We start from the raw sequence: 23,902 nt of genomic DNA, 5'->3' as shown, positions 1-23,902 counted from the left end.
CTCCTGACCTAAGGAATACTATTGTCCTGCAAACATTGCTGATTATCATTTAAATAACAAAGTTTCTGAGACAATACTAAGGTGCACACCAGACCATTTCTCAACCACACTTCTAAGCTATAGAATTCAATAATGAGGTACATACAGAAGCACTCTTCATCTCTTACCTCTAAGACTACTCCTCAATTCTACCTCAAAGCCATAAAATTAGCATATCAGTGACATGAAGCACTTGATCTCTTTTTCCTATAAATTTATCTTGCTCTTGGTTCTTTGCTAAATTCTTTTGGAAATTAGCCCACTTTAATTGGTATTATAATTATAGCAAACTTTGACCCTTGATTTGGAGATGGGTTCAAGCCTGCAAATTATTTTGAAATATCTCATGACACTGCCCTGAAACCAACCCCAACCTTTTGGAGTCTCCTCTGCACTTCAACAATAACCCCAGCTCTTTTGCTTTGTGAAATATAGTATTTCAAGACTTCTGCTCCATTCACATTGTAGCTGCTAGATCTATGATTTTTATTGTAGCGCCACAATATTTAATTTTTTTCTTATTGCTTTCAATATTTTTCCTTAACCTGGGAATTTTGCAAGTTAGATATGATATTGCTACTAAGTTTTTCTCCTGGCATCACTTTCAGGTGGTGACAGTTGTATTTCTCTTTTGCCGTCTTGTTTTAGAACTCCAGGGCAATTTTCCTTGATAATTTATTGTAATATTGTGTCAGGATTCTTGTTTTAATCATACTTTTCAGGAATTCCAGACATTCTTATATGATTTCTCCTCAATATGTTATCCTTAGTTGTTTTTTCTGAGATAGTTTACACTTTTTTTTTCATTCTTTTGATTTAAAAAGATATTTATTTGTATCTTAGAAAATCAGTAGTTAGTTCCCTTTGTCCAGTTCTATTTTTCAAGGAATCAGTTTCTTCAATAAGTTTATCATTCTCTTTTTCAAGTTGGTTGACTTTTTTCCTACAGTTTTCTTGGATTGCTCTTATTTTTTTTCTATTTTTTATTGATTTCTTTGTTTATTTTTAAAATCCTTTTAAAGTTCTTCCAAAAAGTCTTTTTTTGTGCTTGGGACCATTTGATATTCATCATTTAAAATGTTATGGCTATTGTAGCTCCATTGTATTCCTCTGAATATGAACTTAGATCTTCCCTATGCTCATTATAGTTATCTATAATTTGGTCTTTTCTCCTTTATTCACTCATTTTTTTATTTATTTGTGTGTTTGTTTTAGTAGGATAAAATTCTATTATGGGGAATAATGCCCCAAACCTCAGTTCTTTACTGTTATTTTCTTACATCTGTCCTCTGGCTCAAGTTTGGGTTCTTCTTTCCACTCCTAAGCCACAGCTAGAGTCTCCAGTTAAATAGTCTCTGAATATGATCTTGCTCCACCTTTCCTTTGAACAATGGTCTATCTCTTTCTGTGGAGAAAATTCAGAGAATCAAAGTGTTTTTTGACTTTGTATGCAACATTTACAAAATCCTCTCTTTCCACTCTTTTGCAAAAGAAGAATCTTCATAGCTAAGAACAAATGTGTTGTACCATAATTTAAACGGTAGGCAGCTTTTTTTTTTTATTTTTAGGAGAGAAAAGAAAAAAAGAAAAATTACTGTTGTCTATCTGGCTTAGGCTTCTCATACTGAGTTTTTCAAATGAATTTTTACCACTGAGGCATAAACCCCTGGGACCCATGGTTTATTAATTAACTGAAGCAGTGAGAGAACGAGCCTAAGCTAGAACAGCATAAATGGTAATGCTATAATAACTTGAAAAGCATAAAACTAACATCAGAAACCTCTATCCAGAAGCAAATTATAGCCTATCAATTTTTCTATAGGGCAATCATAAGGCATTCGAGTTGGATAACAAATCCACAGAAATAGCAATTAAAATTAAGCATACTAAGATTGCTTCATGACCATTTTTAAAGCCAAATTCCTGTTAATAAAAGTTTTGTTTTCATTGATATGACTTTCTTTGAAAATAACTTCAGTTTGATATTATTTTCTTGCACTCTGACTTTAGGGTATCTGAGAGTTAATTATTCTAAGCTTCAGAGAGGAAGATATAAGAGTCATCTTTTTGCATTTCTGCCCTCTTCAAAAAATGTGTGCCTATCAGGGAATGATTCTATCAGTTCCAAAGTAATTAGTTGAAAAAGTCATAGGTAATCATTTGTGGTTTACTGTACTTTTGGATTTCTGTTCACCTGAAAATTAGTTAAAAGATGAATTCTGAGGTAAGAATTGCATGGGGAGGGGGCAGTGTATGTGCTCATGTATATCATAGAACAGGGGCTACAGAGCATTTGTGTTGCTACTTAGGGAGGAGATATCCTTACTTTTAAGACTTGGAGATCCATGACTTAAATTGGAAACAAGAGCTATTCAAAAAATGCAGGGGAATGAAATCAGTGCATAATAAATATAAACTTAAGTTTTAAAAAGTCAGTAAGGTAACATCTGAATTACACTCAATGGTGTGCTTACTAATTATGGTGAAAGAAAGCAAGAGATCTCTTCCTCCAAAAAGCAGGAACAGCAGGGACAGATGCATTGCCTATCTTTTTATCAATAAAACTTAGTGACAGGCTCATAAAGAGGGAGGATGTGTTTCATTTTCCAGGCTCATCCAGTCTTGGTCTCTGTACTAATGCTATCAATTTGTTCTTCTAATGGAGGGCCATTCTTTTAATAGCAGCAGTGATACTACCCATTTGTTGATGCTAGTCCAAAAGTAAATGGAATTAGGTTTTGGATGCTATTGTCTGAGGGTCAGATGCAAACTAGTAGGGTAGCAATTTATATGCCATGCTATTAAGGCTATTGTGGAGTTTGCAAAATGGTTCTAAATGTTAAATGTTGGGTCTGTGAAGTTGTTTCTCCTTTAGTTTCATGCCCACCTATATTGCAGGCAATGGTGTATGTAACCTTCCTAAGATTTTGTTCCTTCTAAAATGTATAGGGAAAAAAATGATAGTGTAACACATTCTGTTTACATAACCATAGCCTCTGTCTTCCCATGCCCTTCCCCATCTTACTGTTGACTATTTCTTTCTCTTTTACCTATAAATGCAGCTCTTTTTAAATGCCTCTCATTTGATTTCCCCTTTCTCTCAAGTAACTGAATGATATAATTCCTATTTAAACTAAAATACTCCTAGAAAATGCTACCCATTCTTCTTCTCTCTATTCCTCTTCATTCCTTAATTCATTATAACCTGAATTTCAACTTTGTCCCTCAACCAAAAATATCCAAAGTTATCAGTGATCTATTGATTAAGTGTGATTAATTTTTTTTCTCCATTTTCATCCTTCTTGTACTCTTTAGGGCACTTGCTGCTTTAAAGTTTCTCCACACTGGGTTTAATTATCATTTCTTTGGAAATAAGAGCCATACATGACTGAAAAAAATAATTGAACTCCAAACTAGATTCAAAGATCTAAATATTCAGCCCTCTCCCTCCCTTCCCTAAGCTCCAGCCCAACATTACCAACAGTCTATTGGATATTTCATATTGGATATTACCCAGGCATCTTAAATATAATATGTCTAAAACAGAACTCCATTTCAAAAACTACCCTTTTCTGAATTTGCTTATTTCTGGTAATATATCTCCATCCTTTGAGTTACCTAGACTCAATTCTCCCTTCTTTTTCCTTTTACATAGCCAATCAATTACTAAATCTTATAAGCATTTCACATAACTATCCGCCTTGATTTCTGCATACTAGAAGTTAGAATACTACTATATCAGAGTGACACATTTTAAAGACAGAAAACTATAGCAAAATAAATATTAAATAATGATATAAAATAAAATATTTTCATAAAACATCATTAAAAAGTGTGTGTGTGAGAGAGACACAGAGACAGAAACAGACAGGGACAGAGATACTAGGATTATTATGAAACACTGCTGTATCTTAAAAAAAGAACCCTAACTTAAAAGGATTGGATCAAAATGCAGGTTCATGTCATCACTACTGGATTTGTGCTGAAGCTGGCTGGCTTGTGAGTCACTTGTTAAATTTTCCCTGTGAGCCTGCATACCTTGGAAACCAGTAAATGCAACAATCAGGGCATGATTTATTGCTTTATTGATTGTCTCAACCATTGTCAAACTCTAATAGAAATGAGGCCCTAATCAGTGCATAAGGATCTCTGTTGCTGCATATTAACTTGCTTTTAAAATATAATGTTTTCTGTGTTTTACTGAATTTTATTTATTTTGTTAAATATTTTCCAATTATTTTTTAATAAAGTCAGGGCTTTCCTCAGGAATGTTGAGGGTCAGGATCAACCCATGATAATGGTGTTTGACACCTATGGTCTAGCCCTAAGAAAGTTATGGAGAAAATGTTCCTCATGTAGATCACATGTCTTGCTTATTTTTATTTCCTCCTAGGAGATCAGCAGCACACTCCTGCTTACTGTCCATGAACAAGTTATTTAAGCTCTCTGCCTCAGTTTCTTAATCTGAGAAAGAAAATCATATTTATGCTGTATCATTCCCTGAATCATTGTGAGAAAAGTGCCTTATGAAACATAATGGACTATAAAAATGAAAGCTATTATTATTACTGTGCAAAGAAATTCCTGATAGTAAGGAAATGGTATTCAAACAGCATTTCAAATGAATTGCTTGTTTCAATGAACAAAAAGAAATGAGGAAGCTGGGGAAAAAGTGAAGTCCATATATTTCCAACTGTAAATTATACTGAGATGACCACTTAAATTTCACATTGAATAACCAGATAAGATTTTACAGATATTTCATCATATTCTTAAAAGGATGCTTTCCTTTATAATGGGGAGGACACCACTTGGTATATTTTCTGTGTATCTAATGATCTGCCATTTATCAAAAAGCAATCCAGAGACCCTTGGCACTTATTTCTGGGAGGCAAATAGAGAAAATGGAGGAAGGACTGGTTGTTTGGTCCTGAGATGTCAGTCATTCAACCTTAGTGTGATATCAACCCGAACTATATATTTGCATAGTTATAGTTGTTACTCTCTGATTAAATCCTATGAAGTACCACATTCAGAAAGGTTACAATCCAATTAAAAAGAGAAATCACTGTATAAAATGAAATTCACAAATCCTTTAAACTTTCAGTTACTTAAGCCCTACTAAGAGATACAAGGATACTGTTATATAGGATTTTTATTAAATGATATAAGACTAATATCTTCTCAGAGTAAGCTTTTGATAATACACTGACAAGAGAATTCTAAATTCCAGATCAACCCAATCCTTGCCTTGTATTCTCCCCTTTCCCTTTCAAAACTCTTTTCTTTCACAATTGCCCAGTCCTCAGGGACATCTTTTTGCTATTTAGGTCTTTGTTCTCTCAGGATGTCCAAATGTCAGATGTCAATGCCTTTATTCTTTTTGAGTTACCATTACTATTGTTTTGTTCCTTCTACATTTCTGTAGCTCTATGCAGTGATTAATGCTATGAAGTTTTTATGTTAATAACATGTAAACATGATGAGCACCTGGACTTCCCTGTCCTGCTTAACTGAAAACTAACAACAGGCTCTAAACTATAGTCTTATAAGTATTATTCTGACCTCTCTGGAAAGTACACTACAGTCAGAAAATTTTATTCTTCTCAAAACATTATATTGTGGAGGCAGTTAGTTGGTGTAGTGGATAGAGCACCAGTCCTGAAGTCAGGAGGATCTGAGTTCAAATTTGGCCTCAGACACTTAACACTTCATGGCTGTGTGACTCCGGGGAAGTCCCTTAACCACAACTGCCTCAGCAAAAACAAAAAAGAAAAAGAAAGAAAGAGAGAGAGAGAGAGAGAGAGAGAGAGAGAGAGAGAGAGAGAGAGAGAGAGAGAGAGAGAGAGAGAGAGAGAGAGAGGGGGAGGGAGGGAGGGAGGGAGGGAGGAAGGGAGGAAGGAAGAGAGAGAGAAAGAAAAAAAAACATTCTAGCTCATTCTTTTCTTTTTTTTCTTCTTATAATTCAGTGTTAAGATAGATTACTCTTTGCTGATTTGTTTGTTGCTGCTAGTTGGCCATTATGTTAGTACGCTACCTTTTCCAGGTTTTGTAGAGATAGAATGCCTTAACTCTAAAGAATAAATTTAATGATATTATATGCTGGTACTAGAGTAGACTAATAAGAGAGCTATTTCAAGAAAAGTTTTGTTTTTGTTTTTGTTTTTTTTGAATCATAACACGCAGGTGTATGGATACCTATTATACCTATGAATGAAATTAGTCTTGTTCAAATCACTGTGATTCATCAGTGACATTTGGGGTAGAAGTTCAAAGTAAGATTGTGAGGCAAATGAGAGTTTCCTTGGAATTAGGATTTTTGTCAAGAATCTTATACCAGTGAAAAATGGGAACTCTGAAATAGTTGCTAGAAAACATAAGAACATATTGATGTATGGAGAGTTGGAGGAGGGGTGCCTCTGTGGTTGGGGGTGGAAGGGAGGGGAATTACTGCCCCTAAATGGTTTAGTATGGTTAAGATCTTGCTTGTGCTCTGCTAATCCATAGATTTACTAGGAGCTATGCTTTGGCTTTCAGAATGGAAACACAGCATTCAATCTCAAATCATTTGGGGAAGCAATCTATATTTCTTACAGTAAAACAAGCATTTCTTTTAAGGGACTTCAATTTATTTGGTGTGATTTCCCACTCTTGTACTAACATGACAGGGAAGGTTCTTTTGTGCCTATAAGGCATATTGCTGTTCAGAATAAGTTTAATTTGTATTTTATTTTCTGAAATCATTTTAATTTGGTTGGTAGGAGGTCCTAATCTTTTTTTAATATGAAGATACAAAATCAGGGGTTGTAAATTGCATTTTGAGCCCAGTCGAATTGAAAGCAAAATGTATTTTACCATTAATGAGAGAGTTAGTACTGAGCAGAAGGATAATGGAAATTAGAAAGAAAAAAACATTTTAAGAAAAGAGAGTGGAGCATTTGCAAGTAAAATGTAAAAACCTACATTCAGATTTTCACATTTAGAGAAATCTTTGGCTGAAATTCTATAAATTGATTGTGTCAATGTCTCACTTCATAATATCAATAATTCATTCTTGTGTGGTGTTTTAATGTTACAGTTGGTTTTCTTCCCAGCAATTTTGGGAGACAGAAAGTGTCCCATTATTTTAAAAACGTTTTTTTTTGCTCCATGGTATGGTTCTCTGGGCAAGGGACAGGGAAAAGGATGCTGGAAGAAATTCTGATAATATTTTTCAAAGAAAACAAAATGTTTTTAAAATAAAATATTCCTTCATCTTTACTTTGTTTGATTTTAAAACATGATGTAAAGAGGCACACTATACAATGACACAGGTGGTCTGTCAAGAAGACTTGGGCTGATGTCCCATCTCTGATATACACTAGCTGTGTGACCCTGAGCAAGTCACTTAATCTCTAAATTGTGTAGATTTATCTCTCTACAGGCATGAATTATAGCATTAGGGCTAACCTGTTTAGCAAAGGGAATATCCTCACAGAAGAGTTCCTTATAATTTTGACATAGCCCCACCAAAAAAATCACATATACCTTGTACATTCTTAATTATAGAGATATGTGAGGTTGTACTACTGATTTCTTTTGTTGAATTCCAATTCTCTTTGATTTCATAAGTGTAAAAGTTTGGCAGGTGTAGAAATTCCCCCTTAATATCCCCTCAACACATACACACACATACACACACACATACACACACACACACACACACATTCTCACTCATATATATACACACACACAAGTGGAGGTCATCTGTAACTTAGATAAATCTCTGGGGCTGATTTGTTGATTGCTCAGGTTCACTTAACCCTTAGGTGATAAAAGCAGAATTTATCACTAGGCTTCCTAACCTCAGGTCTGTGGCCCTTTCCACTTTATGTTTCTTTGTTTCTCTCCCCAAAATTAACCTGAGTTAATTAGGAAGCTAAATTTAGCTCCCTAAGTCATTTTGAACAGAAAACTGCAGTGCTGTTGCTTTTTTTTTTTTTTATACCTAAAGCCTTGCAAAATCACTCTTTTTGTTTGTTTTATGTTTTAAGAATCTGTGTCAGAGTTTACATTAATGAATATGGAGTATCAAAAGCCCTAATGGAGTGATTCTATACCTTGGAGATCTAGGTTAGGACTAAATTAAAATAAATTAGTCATGCTTTGGTTTATCCTAAAGGCCTAAATGCTTACCTGCTTTGCCTTTGTCTCAATAAACAACAGGCAAGCTGTTTCCTACATGAGCTCCCTTGGAACAAGACTAAGTCTCATTCTCTCTCTCTCTTTTAAATGTATTTATTTATTTATTTATAATACAAATGTCTTTATTAATCATGGTGGAAGAGAAAAATCAGAGTAAAAGGGAAAAATATGTGAAAGTTTAAAAAAAAGTGAACATAGCACGTATTGATTATTCAGTCCCCTTAGTTCTTTTTCTGGATGCAGATGGCATTTTCTGTCCAATAATATTGGGATTATTTTGGATCACTGAATCACTGAGAAGAAACGAGTCCTCATCGCATATTCTTGTTGTTATTGTGAACAATGTATTTCTGGTTCTGCTTGTTTTGCTCAGCATCAGTTAGTTTAAATCTTTCCAGACCTTTGCAAAGTCAGCTTGTTCATCATTTTTTTATAGACCAATAATATTCCATTATTTTCATACACTTGTTCACTTGTTCAGCCATTCCCCAATTGATAGGTATCTACTCATTTTCCAATTCTTAGCTACCAGAAAAGGGGCTGCGACAAATATTTTTGCACATGTGGATCCTTTTCGATCCTTTATGATTTCCTTAACATACAGACACAATAAGGGCACTGCTGGGTCAAAAGATATACACTGTTTCATAGTCCTTTGGAGATCGTTCCAGATTGCTCTCCAAAATGATTGGATCATTTTACAACTCCATCAACAATGCATTAGTGTCCCATTTTTTCCACATTTCTTTCAACATTTATCATTACCTTTTCCTGTCATCTTGGCCAATTTGAGAGGTATGAACTGGTACCTCAGAGTTGTTTTAATTTGCATTTATCTAATCAAGGATAATTTAGTTTTTATAGAACTATACATGATTTTAATTTCATCAGCTGAAAATTCATATCCTTTGACCATTTACCAAGTTAAATTTAATTTTCAAATCTATTCCTAGCAAGGTAGGTCTTACCTATTCTAATCTTTCTCCCCTAGTTTCAGTTTCATACAGCCTTACAACTGCAAATGCCACAAGACATGCATAATGATCAATGGGATATTAGTCAATTTACAAACATTTATTAAGTATCTACTATGTGCCAGACAATGCAAAAAGCATTGGTTATTCTGAGGTGTTAGAATTACTGATCTGTGGGATTTGGAGTGAAAGAACTTGGGTTTTAATTCTGCCTCTTCCACTTACCATTTGTGTGGCTTTACAGAGAGGTTGCTTCACCTCTTCATTTTTTACTTCTCTTATTTCATATAAATTCCCTTTACTCACAAACTGGCCTGTCAGCACTATTTCTTATATACCTAGCTTTTCCATTTGCACAAATACTCCCTTATTTCTGTTATGCATGCTTTCCTGGTTCTTCACCTTATAGATTCCCCAACTTCTTTCAAAGAAAAGCTTAGGAAAGGACACCTGCTACACATGAGAATTTACTTTCCTTTCCCTAGTTGTTAATATTCTCCCCTTCTGGAAATATAATTTCTTCTTTTAGGGCTTTTTATTTTCAAAACATATGCACAGGAACTCTGGGAGATGATTATGAACTACTACGTAGAATTCCCAATCCCTCTATTTTTATCCGCCTGCATTTTGGATTTCCTTCACAGGCTAATTGTACACTGTTTCCAAGTCCAATTCTTTTTGTACAGCAAAATAACTATATGGACATGTATACATATATTGTATTTAATTTATATTTTAACATATTTTACGTGTATTGGTCAACCTGCCATCGGGGAATGGGGAAGGAGGGGAAAAACTAAAAAAAAAAAAAAGTTTGGCAATTGTCAGTGTTGTAAAATTACCCATGCATATATCTGGTAAATAAAAACTATTAATAAAAAAAGAAAGAAAAAAACATATGCACAGATTATTTTTCAACATTGATTTTCCCCTCCTTCTACCCTCTCCTCTAGATGGCAAGCAATTTAATATATATTATACATGTTAAAATATGTTAACTCTAATATGTGTAAATATATTTATACAATTCTCTTGCTACACAAGAAAAATTAGATCAAAAAGGAAAGTAAATGAGTAAGAAAACAAAATGCAAGTGAACAACATCAAATAGAGTGAAAATGCTATGCTGTGATTCACACTCAGTTCCCACAGTGCTCTCGCTGGCTTTCTTCATCACAAGATCATTGAAACTTGTATCAATCATCTCAGTGTTGGAAAGAGTTACATTCATCAAAATTGATTGTTATATAATATTGATATTGTCATGTACAATGATCTCCTGGTTCTGCTCATTTCATTTAACATCAGTTCATGTAAGTCTCTCCTGGCCTCTCTAAAATCATCCTGATCGTTTCTTATAGAACAATAATATTCCATAATATTCATATCCCATAACTTATTCAGTCATTCTCCAACTGATGGGCATCTACTCAGTTTCTAGTAGAAACATAATTTTTCTTTTGCCTTGTATTAATTCTTTATTTTCACACATATTAAATCATATCATTAATCAACTTTAAAATGTAAGCTCCTTAATTTTATCCCTTATATCCTTCATACCTAGCAAAATACATAACATATAGTGGATATAAACAGCATCAAAAAGATATGTATTCCTTCCTTCCTTCCTTCCTTCCTTCCTTCCTTCCTTCCTTCCTTCCTTCCTTCCTTCCTTCCTTCCTTCCTTCCTTCCTTCCTTCCTTCCTTCCTTCCTTCCTCTCTCTCTTTCTTTCTTTGATTCTTTCTCTATTTTTCTATCTATTTTTTATTTAAGAATCCTCATTCCAATCTAATTTTTTTTTCTTGAACATAATTGAAGACATTGGACCACATGAATTAGAATGTCCCTTCCACTTCTAAATTTCTCTTTGTTGTCTTTGGCTGGAAAATTGTTTCACTTCATCTTTGCTGATGCTCTAAAATTTTGTTTAGAGTTGTTATTTAAGAGGTATTTGGAGTGGTTTCAGGGAGAGTTCCAGTGCATCCCTTTTTTTACTCTGCTATCTTAGCTCAGCCTACTTTAAACTAAAGTCTTTAAAAGGTCTCAGTTTCCTACCCCTACTTCAAAGATCCTTTCTTTATTTTCTTCCTCCACTTTTGCACTTCCTTTCATCTCATTCCCATTAATTTTTATACCTTATTTCATTTGTATTCTTCCTTCATTCTCTTTCCCTCCCTTTACTCTCTAATTTCCTTTAGAATTTAGAAGACTTTTTATGCCCTTCTAAATGTATATGTATTGTTTCCTCTTTAACCCATTCCCAATGGAAGTAGGGCTCCAGAACTACCAACTCTCCTTGCTCATCTAATTCTTCTGTGTTTCCTATATGGTTTTGATTTTTAGAACTGACATCATACTCAGTTCTTTTCTAGTTTTCCTTTTGAAATATCCAAATACTAATGATGATCTTAAGCACATAGTTTATATTTCCACATATACAGCATGAACAGTTTGTTCTTATTGTCTCATAATTAAATAGCCTTTGATGTTTACTTTATATTTCTCTTGTCTCTTATAAGTCAAATTTTCTATTAAGTTCAGGTTTTTTTGTTTTGTTTTGTTTTGTTTTGTTTTTTGTTTTGTTACAATAAAATCTTGGAAGTTTGGCAATTCATTTAATTTCTTTTTTTTTTCATTCAGGATTATACTTCACTTTGATGGGTATGTTATTTTTGGACAACACCAGTTTTTGCTCTTTGATTTTATGCGCGTACACACACACACACACACACACACACACACACACACACTGTTTTAAGACTTGTAATCTTTTAATGTGACTGCTGCTAGGTCTTGTGTGATTCTAGATGTGACTTCACCATATTTCAGTTGTGTTTTTTTTTTCCTTGTTGTTGCCTATAATATTTTCTCCTTCACTTGGGGGGGGGGTCTGGAATTGTCTATCTTTGTGGGATCTCTTTCAGGGCGTAAAGAGTGGACTTTTTATATATACTTTCTCTTCTTTGTTCTAATGCTTCAGGACATGGATCTAATTTCTAATAGATATTTGTTGAACAAATTAATGAATAAATTCACTCTAATATTTATTGGTAAACATGCTACTGTTGTCTATATCTCTTTTGAATGATTTCAGATGATTATGGGTTATAAAAAAAGAAAGGGATGTTTAAAAAATAAAATAAGATGGATTTGTCAAAAATAAGTTGCCACTTCTACACAATTCTGCTGAGGAGTCTCTGGTGTATGATATCACTTTAAAAACTTCCCCTGGTTAACATGCTCCTAGTGTTTTCCATTAGCTAGTAGGTTTATAATGGCTTTAATAAGAAACAATAGTGTCAGTACTCCTGATACAGATTGTATTATACAAGTTCAACTTTCTATAACTACCTTAATTATATCATAGAATGTGCCATACACATATAAAATAGCTCATCTCCATCTTCTTTCCAGGAAAAAATCATGGAGCAAGTATCTTCCTTTGTATAAAAACAAAAATAAATTTCAACCTTTTATATGCAAATGCATCTTCCAACAGTTTGTTAATTTCTGTTGTTTGCTCAAAATTGGGAAACACCAGATCTGTGATACATCATCTTTTGTACAGTTGGCACTTTCCATCATGAATCATATTAATCTGCTTAAACTAACAAGGATTAATTGCTTCAGTAAGGCAAACTGGCATTGAAATGATATATTGCCCAGGCAGCTTGGAAGTTAGCCATTCATAAATCTTGTTTGTTGGTTGGTTCATTTCTGTTTGTCTCTTGTCCTGACAGATGTGTGCCCAATCACTGTGAGCATGGTGGTAAATGCTCCCAAACCTGGGATAGCTTCAAGTGCACTTGTGATGGGACAGGATACAGCGGGGCCACCTGCCATAACTGTAAGTGCCAATTTATCTCACTTTATAGTTGTAATTACATGAGAATCCCATGTTTTTTGTTTGTTTGTTTTTATCACTGCTATAAAGCCTAGAAAACTGAGCATGGATAATCCATGAACTGGAAAATTAGCTACTGAATGAAAGATTTTGCTGTAGGTCTTACACAAAGTAACACCTGAGCTTCCAAAATATACTCGCTAAGCTGAATGTCACAGGGAGGGGGACAAAATAATACCCATATTTAATGAAGGCATTGTTTATTTTACAACTGGTTTTGGCAGAAGTATTTGACAGTGAGAATAATTGGCAATATTGACTCTATTCAGAGTTTGAATGCTGGTGATAATGGCATGATGGGCATAGTGTGACCAATAAGTCTTAAGTGTAAACACCTCTAGGTCTAGAAACTCATGTATGTGTGTGTTTGGCACAGTATTCCAGAGCATTGAAGATATACAATGAAGTTAAAGAACAGCAAAAAGAAAGTAACTTGTTCTAATAGGAGTAATATAATGAATCTTTTAAGGTCTATTGAATTATCATGCCAACCTAGATCTGTTATTTACTGTCTGTGAAAATTGGGGGTTTTTTTAGATGTTGAATTAATTGTAGGTGCAATAAATGTTTTGTCATGATTTTTCTCTTTTCCTGATATGCAGAATAAAAGAAAAATATTTATCTTGATGAATACAACAATCAAACTTATAGAGGTATTTTGAGATGAATTGTAAAAATGAACAAATTTTTATCTTGTAAGTCTTATGAGTAGGTCAACAGGACTTTTAATAATAGCCAAAAGAGAGTATATGCCTTATAGCTACTGTTCTTAAAATGCCATCTCAGCAAATTTATTTTCTTTGAGCTAATTATAGCTTCTGGATAGCTATTAAATGTAAATACATTGATGTGAGTTCGTGAACTTTAATTTTGAGAGTCTGTGCCCCCTAAGTACTTTGAACCTGGGATACTTGTCCAAGGTACCTAACCTATGCATCAGAGTTGGAGGTCACCCAGTAAGAAGGATACTACATATGAAATTCTAATGTCTGTAAAGATAATATCCTCAGGGAAGAATTTATATATGAGAAGAAACTAAAATAATATTTTTTGTCCAAGAGTATAAAGTATGATGGTATAATTACCTATAAATGGAAATAAATGCTATATATATACCATAGTCACCAATACATATACATAAAATCACTAATAGATCACTAAAGAGAGAGAGAGAGAGAGAGAGAGAGAGAGAGAGAGAGAGAGAGAGAGAGAGAGAGAAATTGAGAAATCACCATATATAAGTCTTAACAGTTTGGCTACTGGAATGATAAAGTAGAAATAGTCACATGGGTAGGAATTTAAAGATCTACTTTTTTTAGTTTAAAATCTGTCAATAATTTGCTTTTGTGACTTTGGGCATATCAATTCATCTCTCTGCTTCCCAACTTAATTACCTTGAAAATAAAGCCATCCCAATGAGATTGCATCTAACATACTTTGACATTTTAAAGTTCCTTGATCCTTTGAGTTAAAAATTCCCATTTAACATACTCTTCTGTAGTCTATGACTTTAGCCATCTACATATAATCATAGCAGGCAAGCCAAAAAAGAAATCTTTCTTTTAAAATGGAGGTCCAAGTAGTATTTTATTAAAAAATACAGAAGGCAAGAGGTAAAGCAACAAACACAGAACCAAAACAAAGGAAAGAGAAGGACTTACACCACTGAAATTCATATGCATTAAATGGCAAAGGACCCTATGCAACAATGAGAGGTTGAGATGTTTATAAATTTCTGGAAACTTGGTGAGGACTCTTCACCCTGATTCCTAAGTTTCAGACAACATAGTTTAATAGCAAGATCCTTGGATTATAAATTAAAAGACCTTTATTCAAATGCTTCTTTACTCTACTTCACACAGGTGTGTGATTGTAAGCAAGTCACTTCTCCAGTTTTCTCCTCAGAAAAGCTATCTTTAATTATATATATCTTCCAACTACAGAGCTTGACTGTGTGACTATAGTTCTAACTATGTAACTGCCCAACACATAAGATGCCCTTTTATGTCCAGGATCAAATATAAAGTCAAATTTAGCTTTGTAAAGATGAAGATCTTCTGACACTTTGAACCCCTCTGAGGACTGTTATCAAAGATGCTGGCATTTTTGCTATTTCTTACATACAGTACTCTCATTTCCTAATGCCATGCATTTTCACTGGCTGTCCCATATATTTAGAATGTTCTCCATCCTCACCTTCACCTTTTGGCTTACTAGATTCCTTTTATTCTTCCTTGTCTTCTACTTTCTTCAAGAAATGTTTTCAATCCTCTCTACTCCTTACCTGCTAGTACCTATCTTCTGTCTGCTCTGTAAGTATCTTTCATGTCACTTCTTTCATTAAGTTGTGAGCTCCTTGGAATTTGGGACCTTTTTTTTTTTTTTTACTTAGCTTTGAATCCTTAACATTTGACTCAATACCTGGCACATAGTAAATACTTAATAAATGTTTGTTGACCTGTTGTGATTAGGTGGCATGTAAATTAAAGTCCAGCTAAGGAAAAGCAATTCAGGACATACTGGCCTAGTTGATCTACTCAGTTTGACTAATTTCTTTCCTTTTATATATTTTTTTCCTTATCCTTTTCCTCTTCTCTATTTGATCCTAATTTCTATCTGATTACTTAACTTGTATTTCCCCATACCAACTCTTTTTCAATCTCAATCCTGACCTCTATGTTTCTCATTCTAACTAGGTAGTGTTCTGATATTGGGTCCTGCTTGCACCTTATGCTTAGTGTTTGAGGCAGGATTCAAACTTATGTTTCCAGCTCTGTGACCCCGGGCAAGACACATACTCTGTGTGCCTCAGTTTCTTTATATGTACCTACAGAAGATAACATGTGATAATATTGAGATATTTATAGGATGTTTTGCCACCCATCAAGAACTATATAAATATCATCTATTCTTATTACTAACAAGTAATAATAACAGCTGTAGGGATCAGGGGAAATTTCATAACTGAGATAGCAGCTGACATAGACTTTAAAGGAAATTGTGTGAGGTGCAGGGGGAGTGTATTTTCAACTCTGGGATGCTTAAGCTCAATGCACAAAAGCAGGAGACAAATTTGTGGAGTTGGTGACTAGCAATAATCTAGTTTGGTTGGAATATTGATTAAAGGGATTAACGAGAAAAATAGACTAGAAAGAAAAGAACCATTTTGAAAATTGGAACATTGTGAAGACAAAGAACTTTAAAAGACTTGAGAATTATGCATAGTGCAATGACCAACCAGCATTAAAATACTTGTGTCAGTCTGAGATTCAGTTCATGTGTCACCTTGAACTCAGGGAATTTATAATCACACAGGGTTCTCATTCCCTGAAAGAGAGATAATAGTCTTAAGTTGCTGGATGACAAATATAATTTTGACATGGTCAGTGTGATAATTTTTCTTGAATAACTATATGTTTATCACAAGTTTTTTTCCCTTCTCTTTTCTAATTGGGGAAGGAAACTGAGATGGAAAGAATATAAATACATAGTAAATGAAAAAAAATCTTTTTTGATTTATAAAGAATGATAAATAGACTATGACCAGAATGCAGAAGACCTTAAATGGGAATTTATATTTTACTCTAATAACCATTTAGAGCCACTTCAGATTTTTGAGCAAGGGAGTAACAAGATCAGAGAATGCTTTTGATTTTTTTTTTGGCAGATTAGTAAAAATGATGAATTGAAATGGGAAAGACTATAAGCGGAAATTCTAATTAGGTCATGGCAAGTTAGAGAGCTTGATGAATGGGAGATGAAGATGGTCAGAAGATACTGGCTGCACATTGAAATCCCCAAATTTGAGGAAACAAATGAAAAAGAAGAGAATCAGTCTGGTACTTGGTTCAATAGGAAAAGAAGAAATGTGTCCTTGAGATTGGTAGTCATTACCTGTGGGACTTTGGACTAGTTACATATTTCCATCTCGAAAATGACATAATTGGATTTATTGATTTATAAGGTCCCTTCCAAAACCAGTAATAATAATAATAATAATAATAATAATAATAATAATAATTTATGCAGATATATGCAGTTTATATCCTTTGGGCATCCCAACAATACCATTAGGCAAATGCTACTCATGTCCTCTTTTGGTTCTTCAGAAGAGAGCCTCAGAGAATATAAATGACTTGTGTTTGGTAAATAATGAACAATGTCAAAAATTGCATTGAATCCAGTTCTTTGTGATAGCAAAATCAGCATGCTTTGACTGAACTCTCTGCTTTTCTAAATTCTGTCTCTTTGTAGTTCCCATAACTCTATCTCAGCTTCATATGCTTTGGTCCTTGTTTCATTTTATCCCATCTCATGATATAAGTATATTATTCTTCCAGGAGCTTGAGAGCATTCAGAGATGGTACAGGAACAAAGCCTTCTTTACAGATACATTTTGAACAGAAGAAATCCTAGTGAAGGAAGTCCTGACTCAAATTTTTAGGTGACCATTAGTTTTAATCCTTGTGAGAGTCAAACGATATATTTATATCTTGTTTAGCATAGTGTTTGGCATGGTGTAGGTGGCATTTTGCTTCCCTCCCATAGTTCCTTAGGTAAGCCAGCTGAGCAGGAACAATCTTTAGTTTGGTTGGTTTTCTCATTGATTGACTAATTCTGAAGTCCAAGTGAGAAGAGTTTCCTGATAAATGATTGAATGACACTTGAAAGAAGATGAGCTATTACAGGGCTCTTATCTAGGTCAGCCATGTTAGTAAGGGCTCAAAGGCTACAGGACTGGAGTACACAGTCCTGCTGAGTCTTATTGTTCATATATTTTAAAATTAACAATAAAGTTTAAAAGAAGCAAAAAACATCAATGTATCAATGTTCACAGAGGAGTGGAAAAAAAAAAGACCTTGTCCCTCTACTTTATTCAATGGTATTTGTAATGTTCATAAGCCATAGCTATTTAGGTCACTGATATTACAGATTGTCTTCATATGGGTATTGAAGTCTATTATGATATTTTCAAGAAGTATTTACTGCCCATATATTCTCTTGTGGAATAGTGCTTATTAATGAAAAATAGTTCACTTGATCATTTAGGCAGCCCTTTAAATGTATATCAGTAAGTATATCTATCAAATATTGAAAGCATGAGGAACAATGGGGGTGTGGGAGAGGAGGAACTAAGGAAAGGAGAGAGGAAAGGAGGAAAGAATAAGATGGAATCTGCCTCTTGTAAATAAGTTATAAATCAAGTTGTAAAAATATTTTAAGAAGATGAATTTCCACTGGTAAAAAGCCTAATCTCTAATACAACACAGCAGACATTTCATATTTTACCATTCAATTTTAAAATATTTAAATAATTTTTAAGCAGTAGATTAACTCGATCAGTCAAGGTGAGACAAGGCCCTGTTGAGGCACATAATTTTACAGCTGGAACAGACTTAGAGATCATCTACTCCTGCCTAGTGATTTGACAGATGAGAAAAATTGAAGTTCAATTTTTTTTTTCCTGCTGACTTATAATAGTTCACAACTTGGAGTCAGGACTAGAACATAGATTTCATAGATGTATAGGTATATAAATAGGTATATACATATGTTTGTGTATTCACACATATATTTGTGTATGTATCTATGAATACATATCCATCACATATATAAACACATGTGTATGCATAGATAAGCATGTGACTTTGCATGCAATGCATTTGTATATTGATCAGATACCTATGAATACACATGAACATATGTACCTGATATATACTCATATATTTATGACATATATATGATGTATGTATACATATACAGAGAAATATATGCATATACATTTACATGTATATATGTATGTTGTATTATCTCTCCCACATCCAGTGGAGTTTTGCCCAACTTCTAGGGAATTAATTTATATAATATGTCCTAGTGCCACATGACAATAGACTAAAGGATATTTAAGTTTGTCTAAAAGAATGAATTCTAAAGCTTTTTTAAAAATTACACTTTTATCAGAGAGAAAAAATAAGCACATGCCCTTATATATGTATACATATATTTATTTCCAAATAATATACTAACAGTAGAATGGCTTTGTGAATAGAAAGTTAGCCTTGGAATAAGGAAGACATGGATTTAAGTCCTGCTTCTGACACATTTTACCCATGTGATGCTGTGCAACTTACTTCATCTCTCAAAGCTCTAAGCAACTTTAAGACAAGATATAAAGAAGGGATGATAAACAAAAAGGCGTAGTTCATATTAGCAGTACGTTATATGTCTACATTGTATGAGGTATTCAGCTTATCTGGCAAAAAAGTGAAATATAGAAATGAACAAAACTTTGATACGGGTAGACGTTGATACTGTTGTTATTGACATTTGATAGAATTGTTTATTGTTAATAAAAATTTCATTTTTGGTGCTTTAAGTGTAGTAAGAGTACTTGTAAATTTGAGAAACATTAGACTATGTAGTGGAATATATTTCCTATGATTCTGGAAGAAGTAACAAAACATAGTACATATTCAGTACCATCTTCAAAGGAAACATGGATTTCTAACAAAAGGAAGTCCTATTGTTGCTAATTTTTATAAGCATCATTGTTACTTCCCAGTGAATTCCCTTACTTTGTCAGCTTCATGTTGCTATAAAGTAAAACCCTCCCAATATAACAAACATTGATCATGATGGATAATATATACCTTATTTTGTGATTGTAGATTTCTCTGATAGAAGTGGAAGATACAGTTTGCTATTCCATATCTGAAGTTACGCTTGTTCACTTCATTATTTACTATTATATTAGTGTTGGCTACTTGGGCTCATAGTCTACTAATGCCTCTACTATTAATGGCATTTGTTAGCTCTCTAAGATATGGGCAGGGATTCTAACTTTTATGTCTTCAGCCCCTACAAAAAGTAACTTATTAAGTTCATAGTGGAAATTCAATAAATAGTCAATGATTGTTCAGTCGGTGTGTTTTAGTATGGACTTCTCTCTCTGTTACTTCTCTCTACTAAAGGATTTGGCTTCTGTCTAGCCTTCTGTAGAAATGAGCACACAAGAGTATTCAGGAACTAGTAAAGAAAAAAAATTGATTCTGAAAAGAAATTATGAAAGGGTTTCAGAGAAAAAAATGAACATCTATGTAGTTCGTGTGTGTGTGTATGTGTGTGTATGTAAGTATGAATTGATGGAGAGTAAAGTAAGCAAAATTAAGAACATTTATGTCAAAAGAAATACATTGAAAAGACAAATACCTTTCAAAGCCTTAAAAAACCTAAAGCTTGTACAGGGGAATGAAATAAATGACCTTTCAAGGTCTCCTCCAATCTAATGATTATGTGACTAGCCTGAAATTCAAGAATGAAAAATTCCACTGACAAAGCAATATCAATGTAGAAATCAGTTCTTCAGAAATCTTGGCAAATTGATATTTGAAGAGGAAACAGTTCTATTTTCTGAAATCTTTAGTTGTAGGAACATAAATCTGCAAACTGTAAATAATAGTGCATCTCATTACTGCACACATGAAAGCTACAGATGATCTTCAATAACCTATTTTATATTATTTATAATCCATTATAACTATAGATTATTTAAAGTAAAGAATAGTAAAAAAAGAAAGAAAGAAAGAAAGAAAGAAAGAAAGGAAGGAAGGAATTAATCCTACCTGCTGATAGACATAGAGGTTTACTAATGTTTACCAGCAATCAGAATTCTGGTGTTCCCAAATATCCTAAATCATAAGCATCAAAGACAGTGAAAAAAAAAAGATCTGGAAGGGTTGCCATTTGAAAGAAAATGAAGATATAGTTTGCTAACTATCACTATCAAAATCAAGCCCCATACATCCCTAAATATTGATGTCACAGAAAAAGGAAGAGAAAGCAAAGAAATCCTGGAGAAGAGAGCATAGTGGAATAGAACAGATGGCACTGGGAACAGCATGAAACACTAGCAGAATAGAGCATAGAGGACTAAGTAACATAGTATACTGTATAGAGATAAACAATTAGAGAATGGGTGCACAATAATTTGTCAGGGCATTTATTTAGCACAGAGATGAACCACACTATAATATAATGTTATAGTAAAATATAAAAACCATGAAAATAGAATCTATAATATATGCTTATATTTGAAATTAATTATAGATTCCTAGTGAAATGAAAGAGAGATATAAATTGTATTGTTTTTAAAAAAGGAAATTAGACTTTGTGCTTCATAGTAATCATAGATTCAAAGCTAGAAGAGGCTGCAGAGTTCATCAAGTTTCACCCCCTCTTTCACATATGAGGAAAAGGAGACTCAGAAAGATGGTAATTTACTGGTGGTCACAGTGACAGAATCAGATTTCATACCTAGCCCTCAGATTACAAATCCAGTGTTCTCTCTGCTGTCCTGTGTGCCTTTTTAAAAGAAAAATAATAGGAAAAATCTTGATAAATCATTATAATACAGTATGTTAATTAAGTCTACAAAGAAAAGAGGCAAAACCTAAAACTCCAATGGATAAGCTATCTATCTGTCTATGAATATATGTAGATATACAGATAGAGGTATATATGGATTTTCTATATTTATGTATGCGTGAATGTTTATATGGAGAGAGAAAAGAAAGAATTAAAATTGAAGAGAAAGAAATGAAGAGAGGGAAGGAAGGGGACAGAGACAGAGAGAAACACAGAAGGAAGGAGAGAAGAAGGTAGGGAGAAAGAAAGAGAGAGAGAGAAATGGTGATGTATGACATACCCATACATCATCAATACAAGAAGATATGTGCATTTTATGTCACAGATATTGGTATCTGTCTTTGTCTTGCTCTGGAAAATGAAACTGATATGTAACTATTTCTAGGAAGGTTGCTTTTCTAAAAATAACCAGACTCACTTTAGTCCATGGCCATTAGGGTCTATGGGATTTATTCTGAGGTAGAAAAATAGAGTTAGAACACGTTACTAAAGAACAAATCTATGGTAAACAAATTTTAGGTACTTCAAAGTAAATGTATCATATGTATTGATTTCATTTTCAACAGTTGACTATAAAATTATTCACTTTGAAAATAATAAAACCATTTTACAATTTAATAAAACTTTGAAAATTTTAATGAAATGAAGTGTTTTGACTTGCACTTAAAAAATTCTGACAAAATTAACCCTTCAAATAGAATTATTTTGTAGCCTTAGCTATTGAATACCTAGATAAAAAAATGGTTCTTACCACCAAAGTCCTTGGCACTGCCAAGCAGTTTAACATCAGAAAAAATGGCTTTTAATAATGGAAATAGTATTAAAGAAAATTCATAACCTTTTTCATTGCTCTTGTACTTTAAAAATACAGTATATTTTCATATGATATGCAGCTGAAACTTCCCATATATGTTGATTGATTGTTGCTGTCAATCCATCTGAATTTTCATGACCCTGTTTGGGATTTTTTGGCAAATACTGGAATGGTCTGCCATTTCTTTCTCCAGCTAATTTTACAGATGAGAAAACTGAAGCAAACAAGATTAAATGACTTGTCCACGGTAATGCAACTAGTAAGTGTCTGAGGCCAAATTTGAACTCAGGAAGATTTCTTGACTTTTCAGACTTGACATTTTGTTCATTGTGCCACTTAGGTGTTCTCCCATATATGTAACTTCCCTAATTAGAAAGTAAGTTTCTTTTCTTGCTTTTCTCATTGAATTTTTAAGATTTAAGACTGTACTTTGTGACAGAGACTTATTTATTTATTTTAGTATTCTGATGTGAAAAGCAGTGTTCTTTTGAAAAGTTGAACACCAGGTGCTATCCTTCATTCCATCACTCATCCATCAAATATAGTTTTTTTTTTAATTGTGAAGAATGTAAACAACTGAAAGGCTCAAAATGTTTTGCTTATGTGTGCTGATTTTCTCCATCTTAAAAGGCTTCCTTCCTGATAACTGGAACTTTGGTGCAAAGCGAGAAAAAAAATAAAATACACCAAATATCAATTCCTGAAAATACATTTATTACAAAGGGAAGCAATAAATTGTTGTTTTAGTTGTGTTTTTCATCTGATATAAATGGATAAAACAAGACTCAAAGGAAATGGAAAAGTGTTACCAGTTCAGGAGCATTAGAAAGGGGATTTAAAATCTGTTGTCATATCTTTTAGCTACAGCCAAACTGAATCACATTGGATTAAAACAGTTCAGGTCATTTGGAGATAAAGCCCAAAGACCTTTAAATTTCTAAGGCAACTAAAGTTACAAATTAATCCCTTTCTTCATGAATTGCTTTGAAAAGATGACTAAGATTAAGAATGGAAAGAAAAGGTTCAATTTCAGTTTTAGAACTAGCTTTCCTTACTTTCAGTAGTATTTCTTTCTTTTTAACTAAAACTCCTTTTTTAAAAGCTGATTTGCAAAAGTACATACAAAAGGAGATGGCTGTAGAGAGAAACAGCGATCCATAGAGCTTCTCAATGGCAGCTGAACACCAAAATCAGGTCTTTAAGTATCATCATTTTTCCTTTCACCCTTTATCATCTAGGCTCTGGGGACTGTCTCATCAAGTCTTTTGCTTGGCAAACAACAGTACAATGGAAACTCTGAATCTCCCAACCATCTTGAACTTCTTTGGACTATGAAAATAATAAGTAAAAAGGAAAATGAGAAAGGAAAAGAAAAAATGATGAGAAAAAGAAAGAAAATAAAAAAGAAGTAATATTCCAAAGTGACTAGTTCTTTCTCATAAGCAATAGAAACTCTCCTGTTTGTATGAAAGAAAAAGCTGCATGAAGGTACTGCTGAGCAGAAATAGAGTAGATTCCTGAGAATGGATTGTTTATCATTGTGTGGAAATGTGAAAACTGAA

At 33.5% G+C, this 23,902-nt stretch overlaps 1 protein-coding gene across 1 annotated transcript in view; it reads left to right on the top strand.

The window, feature by feature from the left end:
* The window catches only part of CNTNAP2 (contactin associated protein 2), a 2,674,182-nt gene that overhangs the window by 1,620,948 nt on the left and 1,029,332 nt on the right, over positions 1 to 23,902 (top strand). Inside the window, exon 11 of the mRNA XM_074267631.1 lies at positions 12,939 to 13,045. Coding sequence (XP_074123732.1) covers positions 12,939 to 13,045 — 107 coding nt within the window. The remainder of the gene's footprint in view (positions 1 to 12,938; positions 13,046 to 23,902) is intronic.

The sequence above is a fragment of the Sminthopsis crassicaudata genome, chromosome 5, assembly GCF_048593235.1.
Source record: "Sminthopsis crassicaudata isolate SCR6 chromosome 5, ASM4859323v1, whole genome shotgun sequence".
Classification (NCBI taxonomy): domain Eukaryota; kingdom Metazoa; phylum Chordata; class Mammalia; order Dasyuromorphia; family Dasyuridae; genus Sminthopsis; species Sminthopsis crassicaudata.
This window is presented reverse-complemented; position numbering and strand designations above follow the sequence as displayed.